The sequence below is a fragment of the Pongo abelii genome, chromosome 5 (genome assembly GCF_028885655.2).
Source record: "Pongo abelii isolate AG06213 chromosome 5, NHGRI_mPonAbe1-v2.0_pri, whole genome shotgun sequence".
Lineage (NCBI taxonomy): Eukaryota > Metazoa > Chordata > Mammalia > Primates > Hominidae > Pongo > Pongo abelii.
In genome coordinates this window covers 34,020,915-34,044,252 of record NC_071990.2, presented here as the reverse complement: position 1 = coordinate 34,044,252, position 23,338 = coordinate 34,020,915, and the positions used below count along the sequence as shown (strand labels likewise).

Here is a 23,338-nt window from a genome sequence, read left to right as displayed (position 1 = left end):
AACCCCTTGCCAAGTAACTTCCAACCAGCTCTTTAACCTCAATGAGCCTGTGCAAAACCAAGGTGGTAATATCTGCCTTGAGATCTGGGATGGAGGCACAAGCAAAGAGCAAATTACTATTAGCACCTTGTGACTACCAGCTCCAGCATCCGCAGCAAAATTACACAGCCAACCCACTTATTTCTGCCTTCTAAACAAAACTGGATGGGAAATTTCATTCTAATTTAATTTTACATTAATGAATGTTCATTTATTTATAAACTGGGGCCACACTGGAACTGCAGCTCCCTCCATCCATAGGTTACCAGCAATTAGATACAGTGTCCATTCTGCATTTCCACCCAGGCTTAGCCACAGAAAGTAGTTACCAGAACACGAACTCCAACACTGAACAAGGCACCCTCATTTGAGGTACTCTGAATTCTCCTGAGAAACACTCAAACCTTCCATGGGCTCCCACCCCCGCCACGCTGAACATTCACACGCATTTCCAGCACATATACCCATCAGCCTCGGAGCAGGTGCAGGTTCCCGGGAAATGCTGCCAAGATGCCTGGTAATAGAGAGAGAGGGCTGCAGCAGAAGGGCATGCGGGGGACAGCAGGGGAGACACAGAAATCTATAAAGCCTGCTGCTTGGAAGATCTGGATCCAAGCCTCCTCCTTGCCCTTCCTAGCTTCACCACGCCAGTTCACCCCATTTTCTGTAACACACTCCAAGAAGCAGAGAAACGAGATGCTCACAGTGGTCCCTTTCCCTGTGGAAAATGCATTTTGTGTCTTTCCCTCACCCTCGGCTGGAATCTGCCCCTGTAGCGAGACCGCCTTCCCCTATCACCAGAGGGGGTGCCCATTTCTGGGGCGGGGCCCCAGCACTGGCTGGGGAATTTTCCCTGAGATTCTGGGTGTTGAAGAGCCGCTCGCTGAAATAGACACCCACCAGGGAGGGACACGGGGCCCCCGGGAGACTCTGCCCAGGAGGTCTGCACTGTTTAGGTGGGAATTGGTTCAGCAACTACAGCACTGGGGAAGGGAGAGGGTGCTGTCCGTTCTGCAGAAAAGCCCCGTTCAAAGCTCAGCGCTGCTGCCCGGCAGCCCCAACCCTCACCCCGCGGCCTCTGATGTGCTTCTCGGTAATGAGCCGCAACAGGGACCCAGCTACCACCTACATCTGTATGCACAGTGCCCTGGCTGCTTGTTTAGATGTGTCGGCTCCTTTCTTCTCTCGTTTTCCTCCTCTTGCCACTGTTCGATTTCTCACAATCGGCTCAAATAATTCTTTTTTCACCAACAAGCTCCTCCAGTTTCCAGGACAGCCGACTTGATTGCTTATGGGATATCCACAGCTTTGGAAGAAATTAAAATTGGGAGGAGGTTGGGGAGGATTCTGTGAGCTGAGTGAAGAGAAAATGACCATGTTTTCACAAAACGGAAGAAAAGGAGACATGCTCCTGGTTAAAGCAATAGAATGAGTAGGACCAGAGACCAACCAGGATCAGAGACAGGGAGGGTAGCCAGAGTAACCAGGAGAGCAAAGATGCCATTCCTCTTCATACCTCACCCAGGCTTATCCAGCAACATCTGCAAGAATCTCTCCAGATATCTGGCAATTACAGAGAGGTACAGATTACCCCGTGTTCATCTGGAATGTACTTTACACTTAACAGGACTACAGGTCATTACAGTGCAACTTGAACCTAGCTTCACAAAATGGAAATGATGAGGTATTTTCTTGGTAACAACATCGGTGTGATTTTAGCATTACTGAGCTATGTGGATTTGCCATGAAATTGAACAGTTAAAAGCAAAGAGTAATTGCCTGATATCTGTATGCTGTAATTTAGTGTAATCTAATCATGGACAAAGCCCAAAAGAAAATATTCTCAAAGCATTACATTTTTCTTCTCAAATTTCTCAAAATTTGTTATTGACATTGGGTAATATATTCCATGCCTTTGAAGGAACTCTTACTCATGGATATCAAAGTGTGGGAGCAGTCAAAAGAGTGAGAGATTTGTTTAATTTCCAACAGATTATGAAATACCATTCTGGCATTTCTCTGTGACTCCATTTTCCCCCTTAGCTGATGCACCCTCAGACCTAGAGAGAGGAAAAGAGTGCCCTCCTCTTCCATAAGGCACTGAGATGGAGCATTGAGAAGCTGGGTGTTCCTGGGTCATTCCAGTCAAAATCTGCGAACCAAATGGCCCCCACTTTTCAACCACAATCTCCCGGTGCCCTGCCCCCACTGTCACCTATGATGTAGTTTGAAGGAAGTCTTGAATAGCTGAGGCAATACGTGAGGCCTTCCATGAGGCGGATCAAGGACGAGTCTGTGGTCCCTGAGTATCTTTGAGGACCTAATAAATGTGTGCAAGGCTTTTTGCAGGAGGAGGAGGAGAATGGAACCCACTAAAAGATTTATGGCTGTGATTATTATAAGGCTCTGCCAAGACAGAGAGAGATCAGCAGGACGGAAGGGAGTATGGCAGCCCCCCGGGGAATCCAGAGCGTGCTCCGAGCAGCCCTTCACCTCTGCTAAATGTGTGGATGTGGTTACTAAGTAGATTTAGATATTGGAGCTTGTTTTTCCTCTTCTGCCTTTAATACATCAGGAAGACCGACCACAGCCTGAGCTGCTGCTCACCTTAAAAAAAAATCCACAGCAAAGTGAGGAGAAAGGAGGGCATGCAGAGCAGCCTCTGACTTTGCAATATTGCCCTTTTCTTTACAATACGCCTTCCTGCCGTGGACAGGCCCAGCAGGAGAGCCAGGCTGAAGGCACAGAACGGCTGGCTCCCAGAACCCCCGGCGGGTTTCGTGGGTAGCTCCTGAAGGGGCAGCAGTGGCAAAGAAGAGCTGAGGTGGAGCCCTTCCAAGCGGAGGGGAGCACGTGGATAGTTGTGTGGAGGAAAGCAAAAAGCAACACGCCAACTTCACTAAACCAAAGAGGGGCTATAAATCTGGGCAGGAACGTGACTGGAGCTGGGAGTTCAGGATGAAATGGAAAGGCCCAAAAACTGGGAGGAACGCCTGACTAACTTGTGAGGTTCCTTCTCAGAGGGGGTGGGGAAGGGGAGCATTGATCAGCAAATTCGCAGTTAAGTGGTTACTGGGTGCCCTTTGGTGCACACCCAAAGGCCTGCCTGTAAGATCCTGCAAGACAAGGCCATCGATAGCCAGAAGCCACCCTGGAGGTAGAAGGGCTGACCATGGGTGGCCAAAGGCCACAACTCCAAGCACAGTGGGTTCTACACCACAGGGAAGACAACAGGGTTCTGGGGGAGGGGCTGTGGGCCACTTGACCCCAGGTGTGTGGAGCAGCAGCAGTGTCCCCAAACACAAGGAAGCTGACAAAGCCCACATTGCGTGCCACCACTGGGGATGGCTCCAGTTCAGTCCATATTTTTAAATCGCCCTGAGATCCATTGTGATAAAACAGACCATAACTCTGTGAAATGCTGTAACCATAACTTTGTTTAAGCATTAGTTTCAAGCCCTCTTAGAATACATGGGGCCAGTACTGATGCCGAAAGGCTCATTCTTTATATATTGAACCGCACAGCTGCAAGGAGTTGCACAAATGTTACCAACTCATTTGTCATGCAAACAGTGCTTCAGAAAGAAATAAAATACTATTATGTGGTATATGTGTTAGGCAATCACTATATCAAATTCATGGCATTCCATGCAAACACAGGCAGGGAAAAGGAAAACAACACTTGGTGACAGAAATCACACCACATGGGAGCAGCTAAGTTGGGGGAGATGGGGAGGCTAACAGTGGAAGCTGACCAAGCTGAGGCTGTCATTTTCCCAGCAATTGTGGCCAGTGTTGAATACCCCTGAGGTGGAGCAAGTGGCAGGAATGCAAAACCCAGACAGAGGAGCATAGCATTGCCCAGGGTGTCAGGGAGGGGAGGGAATAAAGTGGGGAATGGGCAAGGGGGCTGTTGGGACAGATACGGGGCAATTCCAGGGAGGAGAGGCCTGGGGGAAGGGAAGAATGGAATGGCAGGGTTAGAAATGGATGGAACCTATTGGGCCGGCAATAAATATTTGGGAATGGGAGTTGAGGGATGTGGAAGGAAGATTATAAACTGGCTCTATTTCCAGTTGCCACATTCCCTTGCTTCCCTTAGGGGTTTCCTGCTAAGAGCCTTCGTGTAACCAAATCACCTGCCCTGTGGGAGGCTCTACAAAGCACTGACACTGCAAAGATGTGGGTTAAGTATAAACACGCATGAACGTGTGCCAGGCACTGTCCCAAGCACCTTAGCCAAACTACCTCTTCTAATCCTCACAGCAACTCTACTGAGGTTTACTGGCAAATAGGCTAACAATGTTAATTGAATATGATCACACATCTAATAGTTGTGAGTAGGAATTTGAAATTGAACTGTCTGGCTCCAAAGCCCACATCCCAAACCACCAGTGAGGCTGCAAGACCGTGTATCTCTTGAGTCTTCTCTCTCCCATGTCTCTTTGTAAAAATCCCATTAGGCAGACACAGGCCCTCCGCAGAGAGGCCTCAACTGCCCACTAGACCCCAAGGGCATTTTGCTCCTCTGCCTCCACCATGGAAGCTGCGTCTCCTCAAGGCTGGCGCTCCTTGGGGGCCAGTGTCTGTCCTAAGGCAGGGATCACACCTACTTGGTGCTCAGTGTCACCCAGTTAACAAGCCCGAAGTCGGGACAGGGTCTTGGAGCATGCCTGGAGTGTACTCTACGGCCCAAATAAAACCGGATCACACATCAGTCCCCAAGCCCAGAGAGGCAAATGATCCTGTCTCTCCATTCGTGGCAGTGGCTTCGTTCACCATTAACCAATTCATCTATTAAATCAACACCGACTTTACTGAACGCTTACCACGTGCCAGAGGCAGAGCTAGGGTTGGAGGACTCAGAGATTAATACTGTTTGATCTAACAAACAAAGGGAAGTGGGAGAGCGGAGAGAGAGGGAAAAACAACACAAAACAAAAAATTTAATCCCCCTTGGACCTTCCCACCATGGCGGCTCTAAGAGCCACGTCGACCTCCTCATCATGGCCGACCCAAAGGCCAAGTGCAGACCTTCCCAACATGGCGACCGACCTTCCCATCATGGCGCATGGCCCCGCCCGCTCCGCCGCGCCTGCGGGAGGGAGCAGTTCCGGGTGCGGTGCGCGCCAGGGGCGGGCGGGGGGCGGCGTCCTGGCCATGGCCGGCCTGTCGGACCTGGAACTGCGGCGGGAGCTGCAGGCCCTGGGCTTCCAGCCAGGACCCATCACCGACACCACCCGGGATGTCTACCGCAACAAGCTGCGCCGCCTGCGGGGCGAGGCCCGGCTGCGCGACGAGGAGCGGCTGCGGGAGGAGGCCCGGCCGCGGGGCGAGGAGCGGTTACGGGAAGAGGCCCGGCTACGCGAAGATGCGCCGCTGCGTGCCCGGCCCGCCGCGGCCTCTCCGCGGGCGGAGCCCTGGCTCTCCCAGCCGGCCTCGGGCTCGGCCTACGCGACCCCTGGGGCCTACGGTGATATCCGGCCCTCCGCGGCTTCCTGGGTAGGGAGCCGCGGCCTCGCCTATCCTGCCCGCCCGGCGCAACTCAGGCGCCGCGCCTCGGTCCGGGGCAGCTCCGAGGAGGACGAGGACGCCCGGACGCCCGACAGGGCCACGCAGGGCCCGGGTCTCGCGGCCCGCCGCTGGTGGGCAGCGTCTCCCGCCCCGGCGCGGCTGCCTTCCTCCCTCCTCGGCCCCGACCCGCGCCCGGGCCTGCGGGCGACTCGAGCGGGCCCTGCTGGCGCGGCGCGGGCCCGGCCTGAGGTGGGGCGCCGGCTGGAGCGCTGGCTATCACGGCTCCTGCTCTGGGCCAGCCTGGGGCTACTGCTCGTCTTCCTGGGCATCCTTTGGGTGAAGATGGGCAAGCCCTCAGCGCCGCAGGAGGCGGAGGACAACAGTACGTCCTGGGCCGGCGCAGGGGAGGGCCCTGGGCGCGCGTGTGTCCGCCGGAGGACTCCTCGTTCCTGTCGGCGCCAGGCCGCGCACTTCCCGCCTTGTCAGCTGCCTCTGACTTCTTCTCATTTCCAGGCCTGCCTTCTTCCAGCTGTGGGAAGAGAGGGCCAAGGCTCCTGCATCTGCAATAATCTCTGCCTTCACTTTCTCCTGTTCTTCTTTTCTGCCCCAGCCCTCCCTTCTAACGTCTCCCTTTCAATCACAAGCTGTAGCCACTGCTCCCCCAACCTCTGGTTTTCTCCCTGGAGAGGAAGCCACACCCCCCTTTAACAGATTCACCCCATCCCTTTGGGTTCTTCCCTTTTGGCCTCTGGCTTACTCACACATTTAGTGCCTGTTTGAAGGCACTCCAGATTTCACTGGCCCACAGATAGAATCTGGTTGGGGGTCCCAGCTTTGTGGCACCAAAAAGTCCACTCTCCACTTCTTTGAATCACAGGGCCGCCGCTTTGTCAACAGGAGAATCTACCAGCCTTGCTTGCCAGACAGGTTAAACTGATCGCAACTGGAGGCGCTTATCATTGCTTGTAGCACCCTCATGGAGTGTGTTAAGAGAGAGACTATGACTCAAGGATGCTCACAGCCATCCTTCTGGCCACATTTAAGTTACATGGTTAGATATGCCAATGAGAGGTCTGCAGGATACAGTATGTATCCGGAATAGCTGAGGATTGTGTGTTTTCTGCAAGGAAACATAGAGATCATTTCATTATACATTTAGTATAAAGGGCCACTGTAGTTCACCAACTTTTAATACTCTTTACAAAGCACGAATGTGACCAATAGTGTTCCCAGCTTCCAGCCAAGGCCACACCCTTCCAGGCCTAGCAGGAACTGCCAAAATACAGGAAAAAGCTAAAGTATGTTTTAGCTGGTGTGGCAGATGGATGTTTGGGAGTGTACAAGTCTGTGGGCAAGGGTATCAACAGACTCGTGTGCAAACACCCAAATGATTTCCCCACTATGAGAGCATTTATCAACTATGTGAATAGTTTGTCGACCTGCTAGAGAAATTAAGCAGACCTGGGAGTGTCATGGTACTATAACTACACTGGTGATGTCAAACAGTATCACACTGGTACTCACTGCTGAGATGCTTTAAGACAACAGCGCTAGAATGTATGCTGGTATTTACCTGGACTTCCGCTCCCATTATGGTGTTAATCTGTTTAACATATCGTTTACAAAACTCCTATATTTTGTTTTGTTTGGGCCTAACTCCCTGAGTTAAGCAGGGAAGGCCCATTTGATCCCATTTTACAGACAAGGAAACAGGTTCAGAGTGGTTGAGTTGCCCAAGAAACTTGAGCTAATCATTTTCAGCTGGGACAAGGACCCAGCTATCTTAATTCCTAATCCAGGATTTGGATATCCTTACATTTTGCTGTCTGCATTTTAAAAGTGCCTTCCTTAGATGACATCTTTCTAATCCCCACCCTTGGCTTGGTAATGCTTTACTCCCTCCGAATGTTGTGAGTAGTCTCTTTTTGTATTCCTTTCTCAACCCACACTTAATTTCCTCTGTGTTTCTTTTCTTGGTCTCAGTGAAGTTATTGCCAGTGGACTGTGAGAGAAAAACAGATGAGGTGAGTTTGAGTTTCTTTGGTTTTTATTATTCTTCCTGAGGATATTAGCCTCCATCAGGAGGTAAACTTCCCCAGAAAAAGAATAGGATCATTTTCAGGGAGTGCTTCTTGTAATGTACCAGAGTCACACTGTGTTCTGTGATGTTCGTGTCAGGCTCAATTGTGGCAGTGAAGGAATACTTGAAATAGAATTGACCTCCCAAAATCCAACCCTGGGCTTGTTACGGACACTTTCCCATCACATGTAGCATCGGGGACTTTGATCTTCTGCCTGAGTCAATCTAGGGGGATGCAGTAGGTTGTTGTTGAAGGACCCTCAAGCTCCTTAGCACGGGGAGGAAGGGCTGGCGGTTCTAAGCATCAGGAGGCCAAGTTCTCAATTCCACATTCTCTCTCTCCAGTGGTGCAGCTGTGACTCTGAAAATGCTGTTCTGATTTGAAACATAGGGAGTTTGTTTGGAACACATCTTAAGTGGAATTAGCCCTCTTAGTCTACATTTAGATTTGTTTTATGAAGCTCTAATATTCCCTACAAATAATATTTGGGGAAGGCGAGCAGCCCCATCCATTTATGAATCATGAAAGCAGCATTATCAAGGAGCTGGGATGCTGGTTCTGGTGACAGTCTGGAGAAGATATGGGGCAGTAAATTTTCAGGTCATAAATTGTACCAGGAGGAGTCTTGTGCTGCCAGAGGGCGTGACTTAGTAGTCTAATTATTAAGTGTGCAATGCCTGGCCTCCCGAGTCCTTAGTTAACATCTCCGGTAGCCCAGGGGCTGGGAAAGAAAATGACGCATGGTCCTCTGGCCGCCCCTGCATTGACTGTCCTACCCATGTAAATGAGGGGGCATCCTGGTGCAAATAGCGGCTTTTATTTCTCTTTGGCTTCGGGTGTGTCATAGTTGGGGGTGTTTTATTACATCCATTTATTGCATTCATCCACCAAATATCTTTGCTTCCCAATTGTTTTGTAAAAACAGATTCATAGTAAGTTTAATCTGCCTTCTATCATAAAAACTGTAGTTGATGATGAGAGGAAGTGGCCCAGAAACACAGGCAGCCAGAGGGGAAACTGGAATTTGAAGACTTAAAACAAAAACAGGAAAAAATAACTTTCTGTGAGACTTCTCAGTGCTGTTAGTTTTGTTTGTCTTTTAGTTAGAAAAAGGTTCCATGGTTTCTATTTCTTGGTCCTTCACATCTCTAAATGAATCAGACCCACAAGTGAATGGCACATTTGTTCCCTGGCCTTCTCTGATCTGGACACACTCAGGCCCCACTTGAGTGAGCCCAGACAGGTACCCTCCAGGTCCTCGCTACAGATATGCTCCGTGGGCAGACCGCATTCAGCACCTGCCAGCGAGGGCTTCAGATGCAGATATTCCTATTTGTAACCATTCAGATCTTCATCAGAGCATCAGAAAGCAGGGGCTGGGCCATCTCAATGCAGGCTTTGTGGAGCTAAGATTTCATGGGGCACCCTTGGCCTTTCTGGAGGGTGGACACAGGAACAAGCAGGTGGGGACGTGTTTCTTGGCTTTGGTGAGGCTCTTGCTGAAAGTCTTATTCTTTGCATGGCTCCAGGCTTACCGAGATCACAGACAGGCATTTGAATTTCAGATTCATGTTCTTTCCCTTTTCGGCCGTTGAAGACGGTGACACTTTGTGTTTTTCTTTCTGCCTTTGTGCTGCTGAAAACGTGGGGACAGGCTGGGAGTGGGTGTGTTGTCTTAATCAGGCCGTCTCGTTGTCTGGTACCGTCTGTCCTCCTGTTTCCTTTAGGTGGTAGCAGCCTCTGCTGAGTGGTTTGTGTGAGTTCGCACTGAATCCTACCACAATCCTTACTCAGATGAGGGCCCTGAGATTCCACCTAACAGGAGACGAGATGGCAGCTGCTGACATTCTGCCCTGTCTGCAAGCTCTCCTAGCTCTTCCAGCTCTCCCAGCTCTGCAGACTCCGACAGCAGTTGCTGTTCCGTCTGAGGAAGCTGAGCAACTGCATCATCCCCCAACCACGTCGCCTCTGTTCAGCCCACTTACTGGCCGTCATTCCGAGGGAAACGCAGGAGCCAGGAGCCTCTGGGATGCAGCCCCTTGGTTACAGTGTCTGCTTTCAGCTTTGCCTCTGCTTCTCCAGGGTCTTTCTCAGGCAGTTAACCCAATATTTATCAACTCTCTCCCTAGGCCCAGCACTTGGCAGAATTTTTTTCTATTTTGTAAAAGTATGAGATATTCCTTGCTGTTTAGTATTTGACAGTGTGGCTGGAGAAGTAAAGATGGACAGACGGACCCCTCCCACCCACCCCTCCTTGCTGACCACTTGTCCCATGCCTTTCCAGTTCTGTCAGGCCAAGCAGAAGGCAGCCTTGCTGGAGCTGCTGCATGAACTCTACAACTTCCTGGCCATCCAAGCTGGTGAGTAAGTCACGTAAGTCCTGAGATTCCTCTTGTGAGAGCTATGGGTGGCTGACCCGGTTCATCAGGCTTAGTTACACTGCTGCTGGCCGTCGAGACACTCCCTGGTTGTCTCCCAGAAGGCATATTCAGAAGCCGAGTCTCACCTTCTCACCTCCTCACTCAGGCACATCTTTTATAAGCCTTGTGTTTGAACAAAACATTTGATTCTTGCTCCTCTTTAAGGGAGGTCCTGGCATGTGAACAGGCCTTCCTGCAGCTGTTCTTCCTTCTTGGGGATGCCCACTACCTAATGCTTTGGGGGTCTCTGTTGGCATGGGAAGGGGCCAAGCCCCAGGTGTTGTCAGAATCTGTGTCCTCCACCCTAGAGGGACCCTCTGAACCAGGTGGTTGGCTGGGCCGGGGAGAGGCCTCTTGCCTGTGCAAGTAGCAGACAGTCTGTGTAGTGGGCCCTGGTGTCACATCTGGTCCTGATCACCATGTGGCTGTGGGACCTCGGACAAAGTCCCTGATCCTCTCAGGGTCTTCATCTCCCTGTCTGACCAAGGACTCTTGGATCTATGTGTTCTCTACAAATGAGAGTCAAGTGCTGTCCTCTCAAGGAGGGCATTCTCAGCACCTCTGTGAAATGCCCCTGAAAATGCATCCAGAAGATGCATCCCCTACTGTTTTATTTGGTGAAGTTATTCCTTGAGGCCAGAGATATCACCTGCATTATTATGTCCTGCCCGACGCCTGGCATCCAGGAGGCTCTCAAAATCACTTGCAGTTGACATAGGTGAATATCAGCGTGTGCGCCTTGTGTTAAATGTGCTGGACACAAGAACCAGATAGAGCAGTTCTATCTTAAGGGATATTCAAGAGGCGCCTCTTACCTGTGGGGTCAGAGGACAGTTCTTAGGACTGTGAGGTCAACCCTTGTCTAAGGTTTCACTGGGAAATTAGGGTCGGGTGGACTTCTCCTGGGCCCTCAGTCCTCAGGGTCAATCTCATGAGCATCAGCTCTTCTGCCTCCTCCCTCTTGAAAGCGAGAGATTGAGATGGTAGGGGAGGCATACATGAGCACTTGGAGGAGAAACAGGTACTGGGGCTCCTGCTCACAGCATCATAGGAATTCCCCTGTACAGCCCAGGTGCTTGGGATGTCAATTCTGACCTAAAAGGGTGTTCCAAACCTTTGTGTCTCAATTGTGGTCCAACGACCCATAGCATCTGCATCACGTGGGAGCTCACTAGAAATTCAGAATCTCAGGTCTCATGCCAAACCCAGTGAATCAGAGTCTGTATCTTAAGATCCGCAGGGGATTTGAGTGTACCCTAAAGTTGAGAAGCACTGCTCGAAATTGGGTCCTAGTAGATATTTCTCCTCCATCCTGCCCTCCATATGTGGTCCTGCCTTATGCCCTCAAGGGCCCTGGCACTTGTTGCCCTCCGACAAGCCTGGGGGGCCGCCTTGAAGGTACATATCTCATCGAGACAGGAGTGTGCCTCACAGAGGCTCCCTAGTAGTCCTCAACCCCTCCCCGCCTCTCCTGTTAGGGATCCGCTGTGGGCTGGGCACTGTGCAGGCCCTTGCAGTGAGATGACTCAGCTCCAGGCCCTGCCTGCAGGGCCCAACCCCTGCTTGGGGTCTACTAGAAAAGACAGGCCACCTACCTCCCTGACCCCTGGGTGATATAAAATGTGATTAGACACAAACCAAGAGGCCAGAAGTTCTGGGAGGCACAGTGCCTTTTAGCTGGAGCAGTCAGGAGAGCGTCACAGGAGGTAGCATCTGTGCCAGGCCCTGAAGCCCAGGTAAGACTGGTTATGTGTATGTGGGGAAGGACAAGGCAAAGCGGCAGGAAATTAACATCTCAGGTGGGAAGCAGCACCTTCATGGAGGAAGGGGAAGATGAGGGAATGAAGTTTGGAAGTGTTGGTTGGGCCCCACCATAGATGGCCTTGGATGCCAGGCCACCAGAGCTTGATCTGGCAGGCAGTGAGGGCCAGAGAGGCTTTGAGCAAGGGAGTATCATGCTGAGAGCCAGGTGCCAGGAAGGCGAACGCGGCAGCAGCTTGAGTAGCGCATTTAAGCAGAATCATTTTCAAGTGTTATTGACAAAACAACTGGATTGGGAAAGGGAGAGGAGGAACCGAATCGGGAGGCCATCTACGTGGTCCAGGCAGGCCTGGCAAGAGCAGGAAGAGTCCTAGTGGGAAAAGGAGCATGATAGAAGCCACCTGTGTCTCAGGGGACCCCTGGGGTCAAGATCAACTTTGAAGTAGGAGGATCTGGCTGTGTTGGGGGAGGGGGACAGGCTTCAGTTCAGTTTCAAAATTTTAAAATACGACCTTCAGCTGCTCCCTTCCCCAGCATGCAGAAACACACTCACTGGCCACCCGAAGTCCCCCAGGCTGTGCTGGGTCAGGGAAGTCAGGCCACACACACGTGTTAAATAGCGTATGCATGTCTGGCCCTGTACCCTCCCTGCTCTCGGGGAGTCAGGCAAACCACAGCACAGGAGCGAGGACCAAGGGCTGTGGCAGGTCACCAAATCTGGGGCCATTTCATCAAACAAAAGGCCCCCAGGGGCTGAGGGCTTCCCAGAGGAGATGGCCCCTGGGCTGGACCGGGGAGGTTGGGCAGGACTAGGCGGGAGGCTGCCAGCTCCATCCTATGGGAGCAGGCCTCCAAAGCCACTCCGGGGAGCTGCCCCTTGGCGTGCCGTGCTGAGGCCCCACTGCCCAGCACACAGACATCCTCTTCCTCCAAGGGGCCCCTCAAGACAATAGACTTGGCATTCCAGGTCGCCTGCCTGTGTCATGAGTCAGAATCCCCATGGTGCCCATGGCCTCCCTGCCTTTCTTTTTTCTCAGGCTGTGTTTATTTATAGTGCCATTCCGGTACCTTCCGAAGCTATCTGTCTGATCCTTTTAGGGATCAATTGCAAAGAGACCTTGGTATTGGGCAGCTTTTTAGTCATTTAATGCAAATCGCCACACTGCTTTGCAGGTCAGGTTTTAATGATCTGGAATCGATCCAAGCTAAGTGGCTTTTGATCTTGCTGCAGAGTGAAGATGCCCCACAGAAGCCAGGAGCCGCTAGGCCACATGCTCCTTATTAGAGCTGATGGCTTGATTCTTGCTGCATTTTTTAGTCTGTTTCAGAGTGATTTTTCCTTTGTGTTTGAGTGTGTGGTTTTTTTTCTCCTAGGTAATTTTGAGTGTGGAAATCCAGAGAATCTAAAAAGCAAATGCATTCCTGTTATGGAAGCCCAAGAATATATAGCCGTAAGTAGGCTTCAGTGCTTATCCATTCCTTGGAGGGCCTGGTGCTTTCCTATTGGTCTTTCAAGCCCTGTTGGAGTTTTTGTTTTTTGTTTGCTTTGTGGCTTTTGTACTAGGCTACCTTAAGTTAAGGTTTGGTTTATGGCTTTTTGTGCTAGACTACCTTCAGTTAAGGCAGCCATGGTAGTGACTGCCCCAGAGCCAGGCCGCCATGTGCAGTGGGGCAGCTCACTCCTGACCTGCTGCACTGTAGATGTGCCTGTTACCTGCTTCTCCCTTGGTTCACTTTGCTCCTCTTGCCTTCGGCTTTCAGGAGAAACATGCTGTCCCTTCTCCCCCTCATGATTACCATTCAGACTGCCCAGGGGCCGTCTGATTTCCTATGTGGCCTCAGGATGGTAGATTATAGAACTATGGAGCTGGCATTCCAGGTCGCCTGCCTGTCCAGGAACTTAGGGGTCATCTGGTTCCATTTGCATTTCACAGATGAAGAAACAGGCCTGGAGAGGGTCAGGGACTTGCCTGAGGCCAGACCACTTGCACCGGCCATTGGGCTCACCCACCCCCAGCCCCAACGCTGTTATTCGCTTTACCCCAAGATGAGCTGCCAGCTCTCTGGCCTGATGCTTCCATCCTCGCGAGAATCATATTCTTTTGGCCACCTCAGACCCGCACTGTTTTCTTGCTTGTGCTTCCGTATCACCTCCTCTGGTTATAGCCTCTTCCTTGGCTTTCATCAGCCCCAGATTTCCTTCCTGCCAGTTTGCTGTGCTTTTAGCAGAACGGGGTTTTGGGGCTGTGGAAGACACGGGAGAGGGCTTCCTTAATCCAGCAGCAGAATAACATTCCAACTGCTCCGCCCAGACGCAGAACTAACCTTCTCCCGCGCCCTCCCACAGAATGTGACCAGCAGCTCCTCCGCCAAGTTTGAAGCCGCACTGACCTGGATACTGAGCAGTAACAAGGACGTGGGCATCTGGTGAGTGTGGGCAGGGTAGCGACGCAGCATGGGTGCCTGCAGCCACTGTCCTCGCTCGTCAGCTAACACCTGTGCTCCAACAGAGCTGTCTCAGGTCTGAAGCTGGAGGCTGGGTCTCCCAGCTGAGTCATGTGGGTTAGGATGGAAGTGGGGCAACAAAAGCAAGAAGCATTTGGAATGCAGTGTATGGAGCAGCTTCAAGATGAGACACAGAATCCAAGTGTTAGGATGTTAGCCTGGTGTTCCAGCTAAATCCTGTCTCAGGTAACTCAGTCTGTGCCTTTCTCATTCATCAACAACGCCACATGGTTTGTTGGGGAAGGTATTTTTCTGCACTTCCCCTCCTCGGGAGCTAGTTTTTATTTGTAGATGAAATTATTCTTTCTATATGTTGGTTTTACTTACTATGGAAATCGCATAAGGAAATACTGGATTTTATTCTGACCAGGCAGTTTCTGCCTCATTTTTATCACTGGTGAGCACTGTTAGAAAAGGTAGCAAACCCTTTCATGAGGCTGAAAGGCTGTATCTGGCGGCTCAGCCCAGGGGGAGGGGTGTGTCAGCTAACAGCCAGGCAGCCTCGAGAGACCTGTCCCCTGCTGGAAGAACAGCATCACCTCCCCACTTCCCACTCTCGGTGTTTGTGGGGGTCTCTGTTCAGGTTATAGCTCTTGATATTAAAACATCCTCTAGAATTTTGTTCTTTTCCTCTCTAATCCACCCAAATTACTAATTCCATCAGCACTGCATCCAGCAGAAGCCCCTCGGGCAGCTCAACCTCAAGCTGGATAACTGGATGCATGGCACGATTAAAATTCGTTGGCTTAAAAAAAAAAAAAAGCTGCCCTGAGTAGCTGAGCAATTTTCCTGTGTTAGAAAAGGCGGAGGAGAATACGGATTTTATCCTCAGCAGCAGTGCTCACTGAAGCTGCTAACACAGAAGAATGATGACACTCACCTTTTCATGTTGGGGAAGGCAGCCTGGAGGGTGGCAGAGCCGCTCAGGATGACCATATTGAAAGTGGGTCCTGAGAAATCAGGACACTTGGGATGCCAGCCATTCCAGCATGCAGCCTCAAGAGCATGATATTCTCGCCCTGGGTCACCTAGCTGGAAGAAGGCTCTGGTGTCCCCACCTCTGCAGGTCCTGACACCTCCTGGCCAGAGACCATGGTGGAGGCGCCGTGGCTGGGGTCTGGCCTCAGAGAGCCTGGTGGTTTTCATTCCCCATGAGCCTCATGGATGCCCCATGATCTTTACGCTTAAACAGCTTATGTGCCTCCTCGTCATGGAGGAAAAGCGCAACCTCCCAGATTCTGTCTTTCAGTTCTTGCCATGCAATTGCAAAGCTAGTGATTCAGTAAACATTTCCATTTCTCTATGCTGGGAGGTGGGAATCCAATTTACAGTTTAATCTCCTGCACGCTGAGAGAGGCTGTCAAAGATCTGACAGAGGGGGACGTCGTTTTAGTGGTAGGGGTTCAAGCCTGCTGCCGTCTTTAAAGCTTTATTCATTCTAAGTAGCCAATGTGGGAAATTTCTGGAAAGAGTGCAGCCGGGATACCAAGCCTATTCTGTAAGCAAGTAGAGGCCTTGCGTCCCCACCTTCCTTTGCTTCCTCCTGTTTGAAGTGGGGCTTGCGCTGCCTCTCCTTGGAGCTTTCCAACATGTTTAGAGCCCTGTGTCCTGATTCAGGTTGAAAGGAGAAGACCAGTCTGAATTGGTGACGACGGTGGACAAGGTGGTCTGCCTGGAATCTGCCCGCCCCCGCATGGGTGTTGGCTGCCGCCTGAGCCGGGCCCTGCTCACTGCTGTCACCAACGTGCTCATCTTCTTCTGGTGTAAGTCCTCGGCCGCCTTCCCTCCCCTTCCGTGCAGTCAAGCGCACTCCTAGGCATGAGTGTGATCTAGAGAAATTCCAGGCCCGGAGGAACCTGAGGAACCTGAGGTCTGTCTCATAAAACAGAGGAGATGAACAAGTCAGCCTCTGCCCTGGGTTGTCTTTACCTTTGGAGATTGGTGGCAGGAATCCGTGAGGATAACCAGAAAATGTCCTTGATTCAGGGCAGGGGACTGTCAGATTTCCTGAGCGGGAGCCTGGCCTGAGCAGGAGCTGGGCCCCACCCCTTCTGGGCTCTGCAGGGATCCCAGTGTGGACCAGCTTCAAGCAGGAGGCACAGCAGGGGCTTGGCCTAATTTTACTCCCTGAAAAATGTAAACATCTCCTGGAGAGCTATAGATACCTGATGAAAGCAAGAAGGACTCAGGGTGCTGCACTGAAAGGAGGCAGTCTTATCCCCTGACATCGGGGGCCGCCTTTGAGCAGAGACCTCAGGGCGTCTCTGAAGGCAAAAGGCCAAGTCACAGAAACCACGGCTCTCCAGAGATAGTTGGAGCTACAAATCACAGACCGCCTCGGTGTGCACACAGCTCCCTCCCCCGTGCCATCAGGCACAGAAATCATTATCGGCAGCAGCATCTTGGCATACAAAGGGCCCCGGCATGTATATATGTATGAAACACCATGTTCTGGTTCACAAGGGAGGAGATGAAAGCCCCAGAATGAAGTTGGGAGGAGCCGAGATCTGGATGGCTGGGGATGCCGCTGTGGTGACAGCCGGCGGGAGGAAGATGATCACTTAATAATCTGTCGTCCCTCTGCATTTCTGTATCTTTTGTTTCTCATGTGCTGGCCCTGAACCTGACACGTAGTAGGTACCCAAACCCATGTGGCGGATCCCCCACAGCCTCCATCACAGCATCTTGTCCATGGTGAGACCCACTGCCAAACGAAGTGTGAGGGATTAACAGTGTTTTGTTCCCTCACAGGCTTGGCTTTTTTGTGGGGGCTCCTAATTCTCCTAAAATATCGGTGGCGAAAGTTAGAAGAGGAGGAACAAGCCATGTATGAGATGGTGAAGAAGATTATAGGTGCGTGGCCCCCTGGTGAAAAAAGGGTTGCTGACGCCAGCCAGAAGGTCCTTGCCCTAAATGGTGTGCTGTCTCCTGCAGACGTGGTCCAGGACCATTACGTGGACTGGGAGCAGGACATGGAGCGCTATCCATATGTAGGCATTCTGCACGTGCGCGACAGCTTGATCCCTCCACAGAGCCGGTGAGTCCCTGGCTGGGGCGCTGGGTGTGAGGTAAGATGGGGTCCGACCCCACTGAGCTCCCCAGAAGGAAGCCCGGAGCCTTGCATCAGATGTCAGCTGAGGGCAGTGCAGACCCCAGGGCCAAGAGTGGCTCTGCTCCCCCTCCTGCTGCTCCCCAGCATGCTCGGCTCTATGGCAGGATGAGCTAGAGAAGACATATGAAAAAGCACAATCCCACACCTCTGTAGAGAGAACGCTGGCAGTGGTGATACCAGTTAGGAGGCCTTGGGCTCCAAGTAATAGCAGCTCCCTCCCCCAGGGCACAAGTAGTGAAAGATCTCCTCAGTCTCTGTAAGTGGAAGTTCAGAGCTGCATGGGCTCCAGGCACAAAACAGTCAGGTCTCCAGTTCCATTGCTCTTGTGATTCTCGTGGTCCCACACTCCTCCATGGATGTTATCAGCAGACTGGGGTCCCTCATGGTTGCAGATGGTGGCCAACAGCAGCTGGGGCACTGTCTGCCTTGTCACAGCCAGCAGGGGAAAAGTGGGCCTCCTATTGTTGTCTTATAAGCAAGAGAACATGTTCCCAGTAGCCTCTAGTAACACACTCCTTGAGGCTCTATTGACCAGAATCTGTTACATGTCTGTTTATGAACAGTCACTGGCAAGGAGGAGGAAATTGTTTTTCAAACTTTTTAAACCATGACCTGCAGTCAAAAACACCTGTTACCTGCAACATCATGGTCCAGTTCCCACACGCTCATGCGCACACTCATGCATATACATGTAATTGAAAGCAAAGTTTCACAACATGAATGGGGTCAGCTTCCAGGGCGCATAGCTTCATGGGAAGGGGTGGCAGGACCACTGTCATGTGCAGCTGCAGGGCGCCTTCCACATGGGCTGTGACTGCTGGAGTTGTACACTGGGGTCCTGACAAAACCAGGGTTGGGGAGGGCAGAGTCCCAGGAGACAGCCAGCAGGGCCCCCCAGTGTTGGCTCTGGTTGTGGTCACTCCCCAGCAGACACTTGCTGTGGTTTCTGGCCAGATGCTGTCATCTGCTGGATGATGCTGAGAGCTCACCCTTGCTGAGTGCTCGCTGGGAGCTGGGCACTACTTGGAGCTCTCCACAGATGCAAACTCACTCACTTGGTCCTCACCATGGCTCACGCACACAACAGAAGTGGCCCCATTTTACATATAAGGGAACTGAGGCACAGGGAAGTGGAGGAATGTGCTCAAGAGTCCCATGGCTAGTGGCATTTCTGTGCTTCCGCCACCAGGCTCTACTGTCAACATCATCCCTATCTGCAACCCAAGGGGAATCAGAAAAATAGAGCCATTAGCAGTCCACTTTAAGTCAGGCACAGTGGCTCACATCTGTAATCCCAGCATTTTGGGAGGCCTAAGTGGGAGGATTGCTTGAGCCCAGGAGTTCAAGACCAGCCTGGACAACATAGCAAACCCCCATCTCTACAAAAAATAAATATTAGTGGGCATGGTGACACATGCCTGTAGTCCCAGCTACTCAGGAGGCTGAGGCAGGAGGATCACTCGAGCCCAGGAGGTCGAGGCAACAGTGAGCTATAACTATGCCACTGCACATCAGCCTGGACAACAGAGCAAGACCCTATCTCTTAAAAAAATTTAAAAAGGTCTATCTTAAACATGAAGGTGCTTGGTGCCTGTCATGCTCACCTCACCCCTGGAAAGGTGGCAGGCAGGAAGTTTAGGGTGAGCAGACTCACAGCAGCATGGGCTGTGCTCACTCTGAGGGGCGCTTGCTGTTGGTTTCAGCGTGAGGCCCTCTACCTCCCAGGGAAGGTGATTTGGGGTACTCAAACTCCCACCCAATTCCTGGCCTTGGCAGGAGTATCATGTGACCATGAGCATCTCAGTCAACCTGTGCCACAGTTTCCTTATCCTAAAATGCAGGTGATCCCACTGCCTCGCACAGGGCTGTGATGAAGAGACTGTCATTCATTCATTCATTCATTCATTCAGTTCCTCCACAAATGTTTATTGAGCACCTACTACATGCCAGACACTCTACTGGGTCACAGGGAGACAGCAGGAAGTGGAAGAAACAAAAATCCCTGCCCAGCTGGAGCATTTGTTCTCAGGAAGGAGACAGATGACAAGATGCATAAGGAAAAGATGTGGTATTAGGTAGTGACAAGCCCTAAGGGAAGGGGGGTTGGTATCAGGGTGGTGGCCTCAAAGTTCATTAAGTCACTGCCTAGTAGCCGGGCACGGTGGCTCATGCCTGTAATCCCAGTACTTTGGGAGGCCGAGGTGGGTGGGCCACCTCAGGTCAGGAGTTCCAGACCAGCCTGGGCAACATGGTGAAACCCCATCTTTACTAAAAATACAAAAATTAGCCGGGCATGGTGGCATGCACCTGTAATCCCAGCTACTCAGGAGGCTGAGGCACAAGAATCGCTTGAACCCAAGAGGCAGAGGTTGCAGTAAGCCGAGATCATGCCATTGCACAGCAGCCCAAGACAGAGCGAGACCCTGTCTCAAAAAAAAAAAAAAAAAAAAAAAAAAAATGGGAGACCAAAGCAGGCAGATCACAAGGTCAGGAGTTTGAGACCAGCCTGGCCAGTATGGTGAAACCCCGTCTCTACTAAAAATACAAAAATTAGCCTGGCATGGTGGCGGTCACCTGTAGTCCCAGCTATTCGGGAGGCTGAGTCAGGAGAATCACTTGAACCCGGGAGGCGAAAGTTGCCGTGAGCTGAGATCCCACCACTGCACTCCAGCCTGGGTGACACAGTGAAACTCCATCTCAAAAAAAAAAAAAAAAAAAAAAAAGTCAGTGCCTAGCACGTGGGCATCATCCAAGGGTAGCCATTATGCCTTGGGCTTAAATGATATTCCACACACATATTCGCTTAAATAAGAGCATGAGACGGCATTGCAGCTTGCCTGCAGCCGGAGCTACCACCCAAGCCTTCATGCATTAGCATAGATACCCAGAGCTGCTGCCACTCAGGTAGTCGGCCCTCAGGGTCAGAGCCATGTGAACCCCAGACGCCCATGCCCTGTTTGCTCTCTTGACTTACCTCCCAAGCCACCCAGTCAGTCCAGGCCAAGCTCCGCACGTCAGGAGACATTGGCTAGCCAGTCAGGTCTGCCCTGTAGATGAGGGCCTGCTTGGGAAAGACTGAGGGAGATGGGAAGAACTGGCCTGGGAAGGAGGGGCTGGAGTGAGGCACTGCCCACTCAACACTGGCCGCTTCCTGCTCAGGGACCCAGCACCTTGGAGCTCAGTCTCCAGGGAATGTGTGGCCTCGGCCAGACCAGCCAAGTGGGGGCTGCTGAATAGGCCCATGGGGTTTGGTTGGTGGCAGGTCCTGACCCCTGGGGAAGACCTAGCCCCCTCCCTGCCTCCTGACTCACTGGCCACCTCCGTTTGTCCTCCCCTTCTGCTCCCATGCGTACACACTCACAGTCACTGTCTCTCCACACATGGTGTCATGGGGAGGTGGTCTGCAGTGATGAGAAAAGGCTGGGGTCTCTGCAATACCATGCTTCACAAAGGGAAAAGATCAAAGTGACCCTCCCCCATGGCTTTGGAACCTTCTTGTCCAGTCTGGAAGGGGGGAAGAAGAGATGAGAGGGAGGCTGTCCAGGGGGGTGCAAGGCCCTAGAGACCCAGCTGAGAAGGGACTCTGGCCACTGAAGGGGCCCTCCGTTGTGGCTCTGGTTCCTTAGAGCAGCTCCAGCTTCTTGGCCTCCCCCGTCTGATGCTTAGCTCATCCCATCCCCTGGAGTGCTGTGGAGCTTAGATGAAACAGCCCAGTGCTCACTCTTCAATGAGCCCACCCAGAGCAGCATCAAGATGCAGTTGGCGGGGGTATTGGAACTGGCTCGGCAAGGGCTGCCGCAGGCAACAGGTCCCAGCAATAGTCAGCTAGCCTAGCACAGCCCTGCACACCTGGAGACCTGGGGGTGCTCCAGACACCTCGGCCCTTCAGCTCCCTTTAATTGAATGTGTTTGGATCAGTGAAGGTTGAGGAATCATTTCTCTATGGCCCAAGACGTTTTTCTCCTCTGCAGTTGTCATGTTAGTACCTACCAGCTTTTCCTCTCTTACATAAATTCCATGCCAGAGCCTGGAAATGTGTCCCCTTTGTAGGAGGGGCATCCACAGGCTGGCTCACCTCAGCAGTGCCATGCAGAGCCCTGTCCCTCTCATTGCAGGAGGCGCATGAAGCGTGTCTGGGACCGAGCTGTGGAGTTCCTGGCCTCCAACGAATCCCGGATCCAGACAGAGTCCCACCGCGTTGCAGGAGAGGACATGCTGGTGTGGAGATGGACTAAGCCCTCTTCCTTCTCCGACTCAGAGCGATAAGCCCCGGGCAGGGACTTGTTCCCGGTCAGCCTGTCCCAGGACAGCCCACTCCAGAGGCACGGGAGGGTCACCAGGCCTACTGGTGCTGAATTCACACTTGCCTTGACTTTCAGTCTCGTCCTGACACGATTCCAAAGGTCTGCCAGACTCTTCAGAGGAGTTCGGCTCGCAGGAAAATGTGGGCTTCCTTTAAAGGGAGGGGGAGAAGCCAGGGTGACAGCCCAGACTCTGCCCTGTTTTGCTGGCAGAAACGGGGAGAAGGGTTTAGTTTTCATGAATAGAAAACAAGAGCAGCAGCTGTCAGGCCCAGCCGACAAGCATGGGGCTGGTGGGCTGGGGCATGGCCACGCCAGGGAGTCTGTCACCTGGGAGGTGGGGCAGGGATGGCGTTTAGGGTGGCGGGATGGGGAGCAGCTTGGTCCATGTGCCTTCAGGGGGGTGTTACCTGGGAGCTCAAGGGTGAAGGGAGAAAGCCTGTGCTCTGGCTGGCTGGGCCTCTATCCTGAAGAGGGAAGGTGCCAGAAATTAGAGCAAGTGACTGTAGGGGGGACCGTCTAGAAACACCAGGCCCAGACACAGGGTCCCTCAGGTCAGGAGGAGTGAGCAGCCGGCACAGCCTCCTGGGAGGATCCCGAAGTAGGGACGGGGGCTGAGAGCAGAGAGGAGGGTTGGGCAGCCCCAGGGTGGGCCCGCCTCAGTGTTGCTTCTCACAGAAGCTGCGACTCTAGACCAGGCCTGCAGCCAGAACGCCGATTCCGGGAGCTTGGGAGCCCTGCGTCAGGGCCGAGAGCCTCGCACTTGCTGTGTGCGAAGATCGCCTTGCTTTACTGTGACCACAGCCCCGACCCGGGGCTGTTTAACAAGAACTTCAGCGCAGCCGGCGTTTCTGTTACCCCGGCCGCGGCTCTTGGCGGCGGGAGAGGCGCAGTGGCCGCAGGCTGCCCCCTGCCGGCCACAAGGGAGCAGCGTCCGCGCCGCCGCCCACCGGCCCTCCCGCCAGCTCCTCAGCCCGCTCCCTGGGAGGCAGGCTCCAGAAGCACCCCGACGGGGGCCTTATTAAGTGCGAGAAGCCTCTCCAGCGAGTCTTCCCCGTGTGTCCTCATCTGCGGCAGGCAGGAGAGGGGGAGCAAACAGGAAATTCCACAGCTGCCTCCAGAAACATGAACCACCCCTCTCTGGTCTTATTGGTATTTTTTGTTTCCTTAATAAAGCTCCAGTCTCCCTCATTTGAGCAATACTCTCATTTCCTCTGATGTCTGGATGATCGGCAGGGCAAGAATCTGAGCGCTGGCCCCGTGGTGAGGCCATGTTCTCATAATCAGGCTCCAGCCAGAAAAATAAGAAACACCGCAACAGGCTTCAGTATCAGGGCTGAAACTGCTGGATGAATAAACTATTTATTAAAAACGGATGTTTCTTGCCCATGGTTCTTTCCCTTCCCCCCAAAGCTATGTCTAAGGAATGGCAATGTGTGGACTTCTTAAGCACCAGCTCTGAGAGGTGGCTGGAAGGGAAGGTGGGAGAGAGCAGGACACGGGCTCTGCAGTTCCTCCCAGACCTCTGGCCTCTGCCACCCAGTGACCAGTTCTCGAGTAAGCTGTATAACTCTCAACAGCCTCAGTTGCCACATTTGTAACGTG

General features: G+C 52.4%; 1 protein-coding gene across 1 annotated transcript; it reads left to right on the top strand.

Annotated features, from left to right (window-relative positions):
* The first annotated feature begins 5,151 nt into the window (after positions 1–5,151).
* LEMD2 (LEM domain nuclear envelope protein 2) lies at positions 5,152–23,109 on the top strand. Its single transcript, XM_024248707.3, has 9 exons — positions 5,152–5,935; positions 7,537–7,577; positions 9,919–9,994; positions 13,190–13,266; positions 14,163–14,242; positions 15,938–16,083; positions 17,072–17,173; positions 17,255–17,357; positions 21,548–23,109. Exons 1-9 carry the CDS (start codon positions 5,200–5,202, stop codon positions 21,696–21,698), a joined length of 1,512 nt encoding a protein of 503 aa, XP_024104475.1. The 5' UTR covers positions 5,152–5,199; the 3' UTR covers positions 21,699–23,109.
* The last annotated feature ends 229 nt before the right edge of the window (positions 23,110–23,338 follow it).